General features: G+C 48.9%; 2 protein-coding genes across 2 annotated transcripts in view; one reads left to right on the top strand and one right to left on the bottom strand.

The window, feature by feature from the left end:
* pcca (propionyl-CoA carboxylase subunit alpha) overlaps positions 1 to 4441 on the top strand; it is a 27978-nt gene extending 23537 nt beyond the window's left edge. The window contains exons 21-23 of the mRNA XM_035534778.1: positions 386 to 526; positions 1597 to 1674; positions 3642 to 4441. Coding sequence (XP_035390671.1) covers positions 386 to 526; positions 1597 to 1674; positions 3642 to 3710 — 288 coding nt within the window. The 3' untranslated portion in view covers positions 3711 to 4441. The remainder of the gene's footprint in view (positions 1 to 385; positions 527 to 1596; positions 1675 to 3641) is intronic.
* A 244-nt stretch (positions 4442 to 4685) lies between these two features.
* The window catches only part of march4l (membrane-associated ring finger (C3HC4) 4, like), a 15054-nt gene continuing 7239 nt past the window's right edge, over positions 4686 to 12500 (bottom strand). Inside the window, exons 2-4 of the mRNA XM_035534779.1 lie at positions 11247 to 11402; positions 10833 to 11025; positions 4686 to 5907 (exon numbers count right to left, since the gene is read on the bottom strand). Coding sequence (XP_035390672.1) covers positions 5408 to 5907; positions 10833 to 11025; positions 11247 to 11402 — 849 coding nt within the window. The 3' untranslated portion in view covers positions 4686 to 5407. The remainder of the gene's footprint in view (positions 5908 to 10832; positions 11026 to 11246; positions 11403 to 12500) is intronic.

Genomic DNA, 12500 nt, shown 5'->3' with positions numbered 1-12500 from the left:
GTGTGCGTGTGTGTGTGTGTGGGGGCATGTGTGTTGAGTCTGGCAGAGCTACGTCTTCTCATTCATCCTGTCTTTTGTCATTGTAGCGGGATAAGTTCTGCTTTTGGTGTAATTGTATTAGGTGGTATTTTGTCAAAGCCCCTCACCTCTCTGACTGAAACAGAGACCCACTCCCAACCCACCATGCACACTGTTTCTGGGAGTGCTGGCTGCCATCTAGAGGTGAAGAGGAGCACTGCAGTGGGATTCTGTTCTATTTCTGCTTGTAGTCAGCAGATGGCTGTCAAGGCACTCAGTGCAAGGGCTTGTCCTTGCTATTCACAACTTTTTAATTAGGGTGTGTGTGTGTGTGTGTGTGTGTGTGAAACACTTCCCCTGTGTTCAGTTTAAGGTGCGTGTGCTGAGCGTGCTGGCCGCGTCCCTGAGCAAGCACATGCCGGAGAAGCTTCCAGAAGACACCAGCAGCATCCTGCGCTCGCCCATGCCTGGCACCGTGGTGGGCGTGGCCGTCAAACCTGGAGACACGGTAGCTCACGGCAACAAGCAGGGCGCCGCCCAAGACACGCATCAGCACATTACAGCTCTTTATCCGGTTTTATCCGGTTATTCTGCTCGTTGTGTGTGGATGTATACATAATGTAGACACTGAAAAAGGTTGTCAGTCTACGTGGGTGTGTGTGGGTGTGTGTGGGTGGGTGTGTGTGTACATGGCGGGGGGGTGTGAGTGTGTGGGCGTGAGTCAGCCAGGGTGCTCCAAGGAAGTTCTCTCTCACACAGGAAGCATGTCGGATACATACTAGACTCAGCCGGACTGTCTCCACTTAATACATTAGTCAGCCTCGGCTCTTTTCCATTAATACTGCTCTCTCTCTCTCTCTCTCTCTCTCTCTCTCTCTCTCTCTCTCTCTCTCTCTCTCTCTCTCTCTCTCTCTCTCTCTCTCTCTCTCTCTCACACACACACACTCACGCGCACGCACACACACACAGCAATTAAGAGCTGTCCTTCTTGTACTTTACACATCCGTACATATGTACAGTGTTCATGCTCACTTATTTAGATCATGCTGGAAGTACAAACACAAGTCTGAGTAGTAGCCTAACCTGGTGAAGTATGTTTGTAAAATGTAAAAACACAACACGTGCATGTGTGTGCATGTATGTGATGGTCAGTATTAGTATACTAGTCATCTTGACTGTTCACGATGGGCTGGATTGAGGAAGGAAGTGTAATGCTTACAGTTATCTGATTGCACAGAGTAGCGTAACACTTGTGGTTAAATGATTGTACAGAGTAGCGTAACACTCGTGGTTATCTGATTGTAGTGTGTGCAGTTTCTCCTGAGCGGCTGAATTCCACTGCAGAGGGGCACTCTGCGGACTCCCAGTGGAGTGAATGCTAGACAGGATTTCACATACTGGCTGTGTGTGTGTGTATGTACAACCTTTGTGTTTCTGAAGGTCTATGAAGTACACAAGCTCACACACACACACACACTAAGGTAGTGAAATCTAGGAACATTCATTGTCTCAGTGATTGAGAGGACTGGTAAAGGTGTGTGTGTGTGTGTGTGTGTGTGTGTGTGTGTGTGTTAACAGGTGGCAGTGGGACAGGAGATCTGTGTGATTGAAGCAATGAAGATGCAGAACAGCATGACTGCAGCAAAAACTGCCAAGGTGAGAGCACGCACACACACACACACACACACACACACACACACACACACACCACTCCTTTACCAGTCCTCACTGAGACATAATGAATGTTCTTAGATTTCACTACCTTAGAGTGAGTGTGTGTGTGTGTGTGTGTGTGTGTGAGAGAGAGAGGGAGAACAAAGCACAGTGTTTGCATTGTCAATGTGCTTGTGGTTTGGCGGGTGCTCAGAACAGTGCTGATTAATCTCCTCTCAGACAAACCAAGCGCTTCCACATCAAACTGTGTTCATAAAAGGGGTTCTGTACGACTGCCCATTCAGCCTGAACATATGTCACGAGACTCATAACTCTCTGGCGTCACGTTAGTGTTAGTAGAGTAAGAGATGTGAGGTCACGTTAGCGTCAGTAGTGTAAGAGTTCTGAGGTCACGTTGGCGTCAGTAGAGTAAGAGATGTGAGGTCATGTTAGTGTCTGTAGTGTAAGAGTTCTGAGGTCATGTTAGTGTCTGTAGTGTAAGAGTTCTGAGGTCATGTTAGTGTCTGTAGTGTAAGAGTTCTGAGGTCATGTTAGTGTCTGTAGTGTAAGAGTTCTGAGGTCATGTTAGTGTCTGTAGTGTAAGAGTTCTGAGGTCATGTTAGTGTCTGTAGTGTAAGAGTTCTGAGGTCATGTTAGTGTCTATAGTGTAAGAGTTCTGAGGTCATGTTAGTGTCTGTAGTGTAAGAGTTCTGAGGTCATGTTAGTGTCTGTAGTGTAAGAGTTCTGAGGTCATGTTAGTGTGTAGTGTAAGAGTTCTGAGGTCATGTTAGTGTCTGTAGTGTAAGAGTTCTGAGGTCATGTTAGTGTCTGTAGTGTAAGAGTTCTGAGGTCATGTTAGTGTCTGTAGTGTAAGAGTTCTGAGGTCATGTTAGTGTCTGTAGTGTAAGAGTTCTGAGGTCACGTTAGTGTCTGTAGTGTAAGAGTTCTGAGGTCACGTTAGTGTCTGTAGTGTAAGAGTTCTGAGGTCACGTTAGTGTCTGTAGTGTAAGAGTTCTGAGGTCACGTTAGTGTCTGTAGTGTAAGAGTTCTGAGGTCACGTTAGTGTCTGTAGTGTAAGAGTTCTGAGGTCACGTTAGTGTCTGTAGTGTAAGAGTTCTGAGGTCACGTTAGTGTCTGTAGTGTAAGAGTTCTGAGGTCACGTTAGTGTCTGTAGTGTAAGAGTTCTGAGGTCACGTTAGCGTCAGTAGAGTAAGAGATGTGAGGTCACATTAGCGTCAGTAGAGTAAGAGTTCTGAGGTCACATTAGCATCAGTAGAGTAAGAGATGTGAGGTCACATTAGCATCAGTAGAGTAAGAGTTCTGAGGTCACGTTAGTGTCTGTAGTGTAAGAGTTCTGAGGTCACATTAGTGTCAGTAGAGTAAGAGTTCTGAGGTCATGTTAGCATCAGTAGAGTAAGAGTTCTGAGGTCACATTAGCATCAGTAGAGTAAGAGATGTGAGGTCACATTAGCATCAGTAGAGTAAGAGTTCTGAGGTCACGTTAGCGTCAGTAGTGTAAGAGTTCTGAGGTCACGTTAGCATCAGTAGAGTAAGAGTTCTGAGGTCATGTTAGCGTCAGTAGTGTAAGAGTTCTGAGGTCATGTTAGTGTCTGTAGTGTAAGAGTTCTGAGGTCATGTTAGCGTCAGTAGTGTAAGAGTTCTGAGGTCATGTTAGCGTCAGTAGTGTAAGAGTTCTGAGGTCATGTTAGCGTCAGTAGTGTAAGAGTTCTGAGGTCATGTTAGTGTCTGTAGTGTAAGAGTTCTGAGGTCATGTTAGCATCAGTAGAGTAAGAGTTCTGAGGTCATGTTAGCGTCAGTAGTGTAAGAGTTCTGAGGTCACGTTAGCGTCAGTAGAATTCAGGAGAGTTCTGAGGTTGATGCATGAATATCACAGAAGCCTTAGTCACTCTTTGATCAGATATTGTAACACCATCATTCTCTGTGTGTGTGTGTGGTTTTCTCCCCTTCAGGTGAAGAGTGTACACTGTAAAACTGGCGAAACAGTCGGGGAGGGGGATCTTCTGGTGGAGCTGGAATAAACACACACTACACACACACACACACACACACACACACACACAGTCTGCTTTCTGACTGGATAGTCACCCTGTAGAAACAAACCCTAGTAGTCTGGATGGAACATCCTTTAGGTGTCTCCGCGTAGTCGTGGGACGCACAAAAATTCGAAACTAACGTCACTCTCTCAGCCCAGTCAGCGAGGAACTTCTCTCTTGCGTGAACAACACGGACTGGCCAACACGCTTTCAAGTGTGGCTGCCCTCACATATGGCACGCTGTCACTCACACTTCAATTCAGTGAAGTGCAGACAGCTCTTTAAGTGCCGTGCACGTCTTTGTAAGACGTAGGTCGAATTCCCTCATGTTTCGTGTACTGTACAGAAATCGCACTAATGAGGTTTCAGTTAAACATGGGATCATTTTTACCTACCAGTGGTTGAAAATGGATTTTATTCACAGGGAAACTGCGGGAGGTCTATATACTCCCTTGATTTTAAAAAAGAACAAGGAAAAGGTGTTATGAAACGACGTTTTAAGTTGGCTCCATTCTGGCAAGACCCAAAAGTCCATTGAGTCTCCCACGTCCCGGTCAGCAGTATAGTGTCCTTGAGCACATGGATGAGAGTTGGACAAAGCCTTGCAAGGAGCCTGGGAGGAGGTGGAGGAGCCCGCGACCCACCCCGGAGCCTTCCGGCTGCAAACGTTTTTAGAAAAATGACTTTTGTGAAAATAAATGAACGGGACTCATGAAGGAGTGTGTTCTCAATCATTTTCACCATCCCTTATTAATTCGGAGTCTGAGCCAGAGACATGGTGGGAATACAGGCCCGTGCTAGCCAATCAGTGAAAGTGGAACGCATGAGTGTGGGATGGATTGATTGGCTGGGATTGATCAAGCAGCAGCTGGCTGAGTGGATGCGATGATGTCACTGCTTCTCACCCTGTTCATTTATCACGCTCTCCCTCCCTCCCCAGAGACATGACCAGTCATCCTCTATATCACACTCGTTTTTTTAATATAGCAATGCCTTTTTTAACCCCCCCCAGACATATTTTAACAAACGTAAACAAAATAAGTCAGTCCGTCAAGATGGCCGCACTCCGCGTCCCTCGTTCTGTAGTTTCACTGTGCTGGGATGGCTACAGGCTGTCTCCATGGCGATGCACGGTCATACCTGGTTGTTAAGAGTCCGCTGTTGAGGACTGCCGGCCGTTGCGGTGTTACTGACCCTTGTGACACGCTGGTGAGCGGCGTGGTGGGTTCAGTGTAAACGTTAGACCATCGTCAACCCCATGAGTAACACTGTGTGTGTGTGTGTGTATCCTGGACCTGTGTTGCATTACTAGGTTTGTGCTTTAAAAGACTCGCCACTTCCTGTGACCTTGTACCCCCCCCCCCCCGTCCCTCAGTCTGAGCGTCTCCTTTTGAACCCTGTTTTGTTGCCTTTCATTATAAAGCGTGTAGTCTTGCAGCCGCGCTGTACGACGCTCCGAAGCCCAACGCCCTCAGTCTCTCCCTCACTCTCCGCGCCCCCTCGCAGGAGGAGAAAAATCTATTTCTTCTTTTATGTCCTCACCTCCGGTAAACGCCAAAGGAAGCCAGGCGAACCTTCGTGACCTCTGCCGGCTCGCTAGGTCCGCGCTGCCGGTGCCTGCCACTGGCTCGGCCGTGAAAAACTCGCCCAACTCTGGTTCCGGCCAGGCCCCGTGCGGAGCCTCAGACCGTGGTGACCCTCATGACAAGTTCGCGGTTGCCGTCACCGGGCTGGCCGATGGCGGCCGCAGCTGTGAGAGCAGAGGTCGGGGAGGCGGCCGCGGAGGGGCGGGGCTCCTGCGAGCGCAGGTGCTGGCTGAGTAGCTGCAGCAGGTTGTATGCGCAGTGGTGGTCCATCGGGGGCGGGGCCGTCAGAGGCGGGGCCAGCCCGTTCCCCGCCTCCATCGCGTCCTCCGGCATGGTCCCAGGTCCTGGTGGCGGAACGGCCGTGGCGGGGGGCGTGAGTGAGGATGTGGAAGGGGACGGACCAGGCCTGGCGGGTGGGGCCGCAGAGGCTCGGTTGCTCAGGGGGAGGGTCAGGGCCCGGAGTGTGCTGCTGCCGCCCTTCTGCGGGTCATCTGTGTCCCGGACCTTGTCGTAGTTCAGGACCTTCCACTGCTGGTTCACCGCCTGCCAGCGGTTGAAGATCCGGAACACAGATGGACCCTCATGCACGATCAGGGCTGAGGGGGGGGCAGAGAAGACCACAGTCAGGGCACAAACACACCAACATACAAAGCCCAACCTTACATCTAACCCTCAACTTCGTAAGAAATGGTTTGGCCTTTCTGAGCATGAAAAACCTGCCTGCTCTAAGACCATCTATGTTGTGAGGATCAAATCAGTTCCTATTTTGCTAAAGTTTTGCTGTTTTTTAGTCTGAGCTTGTACACCCACACAGGAGCGCACATCACGGCCGTCGTGAGGAGACCTTGATGCTACCGTTACTTGTCTGAAGTGAGCTGAAGGCAGGAACAGTCCTCTCCCCTCCGGAAAAGCGCTCCGTCGTGGTGTGGTCGCCGGGCCGAGCCCCGACGGTGCTGCTCTCCTCGGGTGGGAGGGATAGCATTACCTTCCCCCATCTCCCTCCCCATGTCAATCACAGCGATATAAGCCAATTTCTGATGCGCAGAGTTAGCGCAGTTAGCGCGTTCGGCCCAGTGTCGCGGCGTGGGCAGCAGTTCAGCGTGTAGCTTCCCGTGTCTTGGGAAGCAGAAGTCTTCACCGTTGCTAGTTGTCGTATTATGGCGAGAACTAGCTAACTGATGGGTGGAAATTGGCATAACGACTAAAATAGGGATAAAAATGGAATAAACCCCATCTCCCCTTTTCCTCTTCTAAAGTTATTTAGGAGCTGCAAAGTTTATTTATTTATTTATTTATTTTTTTGCACACTGATATGTTATGCTATGGTTTGTGCATAAGTGTGTGTGTGTGTGTGTGTGTGTGTGAGGGAGAGAGAGACAAACACAGAGGACATGCATTTATATATGCCAGGATATCTGAATGGCCTATATATGCTAATTTGCACACGGTGCTTCACACTGTCTATCCACACCTGTATTTCTCCAGTTCATTCTCCTTTTACTATGTCTCTGTACACACACACACACACCATGCAGCGTGCCAGTCATACTGAAAGAGTCTTGCTCCGATTTTAGCAATGCAGCTGCCAGCAAAAACTCCATCTCTCCTCCACACTCCTCTATCGATTTCATCCCTCCATCCCAGCCCCACTACCCACAGCCCCTCACTCCATTCCCCACCCACTCGCACGCGCTTGGACAGATCTGCAGACAGCAACGCGCTCCTGGGCGCTATTTTTGTTAGCAGTGGAGTGTGAAAACGACTAGGGGGTTGTGCGTGCGTGCGTGCGTGCGTGGAGTTGGTAACAGCCCGCTTTTCTTGCCGCCTTAAACTTCAGCCAGCGCTGGAAAGCTCGGACAGCTGGCTGTGCACCGCTGCTGGTCTGACCCGCTGCCACGAAAACCAGCCCTCGCGGTTTACAAAAGGCTACACAGCTACTTTGTGTTTGTTTACCAGCCTCGGTTTCACGGAACAGAACCGATTAGGGCGGGGGGTGACGTGTAATTAATGGCAGGTGAAGTCACCGAGTCTTATTCCGAACAGTGAATCTCAACCTACTTCACGTTATTTTTTTAAAGACCGTAAAATAGGCTTCTAATCTATCGGGTAATCTCCCTCATGGTCCATGTCTGTCTGTATCTCTCTAAATAAACGTCACAGAAAATCCTCCTTGTCTATCAGTTAATCTCTCTCTCATCACTGATGGAGAATGTGAGCTGTGTATTGATTTAACACACACACACACGCTTCCCATAGCGCTTGAACACTCAGGCGGACTAGAGGAAGTTCCGTCGGCGATGCCTGGGTTCTTTCTCACTCCTCTGCAGGCTTCGGCTCTCACCTTCACCACTTTATCACACGCAGCTACGCGCTCTCCTCTCGCGTACTCGCACATCCCCTTCCAACAATCACCATCTTAACCTTGTTTGTTCCTACTGCGATTAAAGGGATTATTCTGAGTCATAATGAGCAATAATCGCCAAACAAAATATGAAAGGGGCTCTATATTTAGACCCCGCCTCAGCGTAGCCTGTTCTGCTTACGTGAGCTAAACTGCCCGTGTCTTTCCTATCTGACCCTTCTCAGTCACCATACTCACCTCCAACAAACGTGATGTAAAGGGGCGAGGTGCTTGTGAGTGGACCCACCCCAACATACCCCCGTTAACAGCCGAGCTCCGACTCAGGCTACCACACCTCCTCCAAACCCCTGTCACCGTTAATACGAACAGCGAGCAGTCGCTACGTTCCCGATGGCGTAGCCTGTCTTTTCCCCCAACGCTTTCTCTTATTGTGGACTTCAGTACACCCTTAATTATGATCAGCGGGGGGGTTCATCTTAGTGGTGCCCTCTGTCTGTGTGGAGGATGAACCGCAGTCTGACTAGCAACCACAAACTTACTTCCAAAATGATGTATTATTATTACCCCCCACCCAATTGTCTCTAGTTAATCAAATATTTCTCCCCCTCTTTGTCTCTCTCTGTCTTTCTCACTCTGACTCTTTCTCTCTTCAGTCCATTAATCTGCTCTGTTTGGTCACTTAAGGAGGCAGTGATGCATCACGGGAGACACTCCGAAAGACTCAGCCATTGATCAACGCGCGCGCGCGCAATCATGCCGAGCATCCAGACGACGACGCTGCTGCTATTCACTCTCCCCTGCCGTGTCTCCGTATCAGAGCGTCTAATAGCCTCCCCACGCCATCGCCCTCCGGTCGGCTCCGTCTGATTTAACGGAGGGCGAGAGCTGCCCTCCGTGAGTGCGGCGCACGCCCTCGTCTGGTTTTTTTTTTGGGCCATCCGCGTGACCCAGGACGGGGGTCCGTGGCCGGAGCGCGTATCTCATGCAGCCGGTGGAGGCGCCCTCCGCCCGGGCAGAGGCCTTCGGCACCACGCCATGTCACAGACTGCAGGCCTTTTCTCGCAGCTTTTTATGGGAGTAATTGTTTCCAAAGGAATCTTCTCCACATTCACACCCAGCTACAGTCGTGTGAAAAAGTGTTTGCCCCTTTACTGAGATCCTTTTTTTTTTTTTTTGCACGTTTCTCACACTTAAATGTTTCAGATCATCAAACGAATTTAAATATTAGTCAAAGATAACACAAGTAAACACAAAATGCAGTTTTTAAATGAAGGTTTTTATTATTAAGGCAGAAAAAATCCAAACCTACATGGCCCTGTTAAAATATAAATTGACTGTGGTTTATCACATTTTGGAAAGCTGAGTTCACTGCCTCTAGCCACACCCAGGCTTCATTACTGCCACACCTGTTCTCAATCAAGAAATCACTTAAATAGGACCTGCCTTACAAAGTGCTGCCATGCAAAGAAATTCAGGAACAAATGAGATACAAAGTACTTGAGCTCTATCAGTCTGGCAAAGGCTATAAAGCCTCCAAACCCCTGGAGTTTTAGAAATGGCTTCATAATCTTTTGAAATTGAACTCAGCTTTTCAAAGATGTGATAAACCACAGTTAATTTATGTTTTAAGAGGGGGGGGATCACTTTTTCACACAGGGCCATGTAGGTTTGTTTTTTCCCCCTTAATAATAAAAACCTTCATTTAAAAACTGCATTTTGTTATCTTTGTCTAATATTTAAATTTGATTGATGATCTGAAACATTTAAATGTAACAAACATCCAAAACAAATTAGATATCAGGAAGGAGGCAAACACTTTTTCACACCACTGTATTTGCCAGTCTGTTTCTCTCTCTCGTCACATGCCTGCAGTGAGGCAGATCCTCACTTATCATGCGACTCCTAATAGATGCGCAGTTTCAGCATTTAATTAGAAACAAAGTTTCACAGCGGAAGGCTGCGTGCATGCATGAGAGAGAGAGAGAGAGAGAGAGAGAGAGAGAGAGAGAGAGAGAGAGAGAGAGAGAGAGCGCCTTTTGGAATGCCATGTTTTCACCGAGACGTCCTGGATCGTTACTGTACTGCCATCGTAAGGCGGCCAGATAGCGTGTTTTCATTGCACCTCCTTCCTTCCGCGGCTATGTTCAACACACAAATAATCTGAAGACGACTCCGTGTCCCCAGCTGCCTGTAAGAGTAGCCGCCGACTCTGCTACTCCGGGGAAATGACGCCAGACAGAGAGAGCAGGACGGCTCCAAGAAATAATAGCGTCTGCAGATTTATACCAATCTAACGTTATTTCATTAGTACTGTACACTCTTAACTCTTCTCAGTCCAGACCGTGCACTGCATGGCCTGCACGAGTGGATCTGCCGCCTTTTTATGTATAAACACACACTGCTGTTACTTCAGCCAAGCACGAGTCGTCTCCGCGGTGCCCACGTGCTGCTCCTGGTGGATCAAGGTCGGCTGCCGCCGTGGGCCGTCGTATCTCCGCACAGGCTCCCTTCCCCTCTCCGTGGGTCGGGCCAAATTTAGAGTCCGGGCTGCACTGCGGTAGACGGGCCGGGCGGCGGCCGCGTTGTCCTGGAGCCGGTTTGGAGACTCGCTCGCTCTCTCAGCTGGTCTTCTCTCTGAACCACGCTCGGTACGGGACACGTCAAGCGTCTGCCGTACGAACATCGCAGGGAGGAACCAGAGCTTGCTCTTTGCACTGACACACACTAATTCAGTGCCAATAATAAACCATCAACATTGTTTTTTCCAGTTTTACAACACTAATGCACAATATACTATATGATGTTATTCTTAAGTTTTAGATCACTACTGTGAGTGACACAGGCTTACGGGATGCTATGTTTCCCATAAATTATGTGTTGAAATCTTATGTGTTCCATATGCCAGTATTTTTCACTGCAGTCTTTGGGGACTGTGAGCTGGTCCATGTTCATTTCTCTGGCCAAGCTCCCAGCCCAACTGTTCTAGATACTCTGTGCTCTTGATCACATGGTTCAGGTGTGTCGGCATGGCGACGGGGCAAACGCATGGCCCATCTGGGCTGGGAAACGCTACCATAGTTATAGAATTTCCATGGTGCTAAAGGAGTACCGGTGCACTGGCCTGAAACGCCCCCTGCGGAACGCCCCCGTCTGGCTCACCGATGCACACCAGGTCCATGAAGCCGTACATGGCGTAGCAGATCTGGAAGAGCAGGTCCTGCCGCTGCCACTTGGCCGAGGGGCTGAGCGAGGACCACACCAGCCAGGAGATGCTCGCGATGAGGAAGAGCGAGCCCAGCACGGCCGCCGCGATCTGCACCTTCTCGATCACCGTTAGAGAGATGGTCTGCCACTGCACGCGCAGATGGGGGGGGGGGGGGGGGGGGGGGTGAGAGAGAGAGAGAGAGAGAGCACAAGAACGAAAGAGAGTTACAGAGAAAGGGAAGTGTGTAAGCCAACACGAACTGGATGTACAAAGTTAATGGCCACCACTGACCAAGCAAGGTAAAATGGGACTAGATCACCTGTAGTGGGTTCTAAAGCAGATCACCTGTAGTGGGTTCTAAAGATCACCTGTAGTGGGTTCTTGGTACTGATGGCAATGACCTGGTACTTGTAGTAGCAAAGCTCACAGCTCCAGGAACCTCGCTCACTGATCCATTTTATCAGACAGGGCTCGTGAGTGCAGCGCACTGAGCCACTACAGCGACACGGACTCAGCAGCTCCCCCTGCAGGACCCAACACACAAACACACACGCAGATATTTTTATTAGTACTCTGTTTTAGAGCAGGGACTAAAATAGTGTAACTCAATAAAAGCTTTTTCTGGTGATGACGTCTGGACAGTTATCTTGGGATCTTAAATTAAATGTTAAATTAAAAATCTAATAAGATTAAATTATAATTAATAAGATTAAAAATACTATACTGACAAGACAGTCCAGTAAAGACATCCAGTAAAGACTAGATTATAAAAATTAATCATTGTTCTTCTGTCCACTTTTTTACTCAGTCTTTTGTGAGCAGCCCTTTATTGTTTTCCAGAGCTAGCCACAGTAATGGACTTGTAAAGCTAGTGGCTCATATACTTAGCAACCACCTTATTAGGAGAACCTGTTTTATCACAGAGTGCAAACTTGCTAACAGCTGCATGGTAGTGGCAAGGTTGTGGGTGCTGGACTGGTGCCAGGCTGGGTACCAGTTTACCAGGCATGGCACTGGTGCTGGAGTCGTCACAGACGTCAGAGGCCCTGCTGGGGCGGGAGCAGCCCAGCGCCACCTGCTCACCCCGCCAGTGGCTGACCTGCGGTCAATCAGCGAATGGCGACGTAGGGATGGAAAACTGCTAACACCATCTGAACATGGCAGTAGGTGGGGCATGGTCTCCAAATATATCCCCCCCAAAGATGGTTCTTCATCAGAAATCTACTTGTGTTTCTATTGGCTCTCAAAGGCTGGCATCTTTTAGGGCAGTCGTTTTTCAGAAAGCACTGTTGGCCCTTGTGAGATATAATTAGCCAAGGTTAGAGCAGAGGTCAGAAGTCATAACTGCGGTAAACACTGCTCCACTGCAGTTCAGCAGGGTGCAAAATGATCTCCCAGCATGCACCACAAAGAGCTTCAGGCCTAATAAGATTTCTGTTATTCAGAGGAGCATGGAGGTGTACTGTAACACTGCACCGTGTAAAAGTGCCTTTAGTATACTGTGTGTGTATGTGGGTGGAAGAAACATACACACACACACACACACAGCTCTTTAGAAAAACTGCGTGTCTACATGAAGCTCTTTTAGCCAGTTTGTTGAATGATTTTCCGTTCATCTGCCT

Source organism: Electrophorus electricus, chromosome 16 (genome assembly GCF_013358815.1).
Source record: "Electrophorus electricus isolate fEleEle1 chromosome 16, fEleEle1.pri, whole genome shotgun sequence".
In the NCBI taxonomy this organism is placed as follows: domain Eukaryota; kingdom Metazoa; phylum Chordata; class Actinopteri; order Gymnotiformes; family Gymnotidae; genus Electrophorus; species Electrophorus electricus.
Note: the sequence above shows the minus strand (reverse complement) of the source record. Positions and strands in the feature narration are given on the sequence as shown.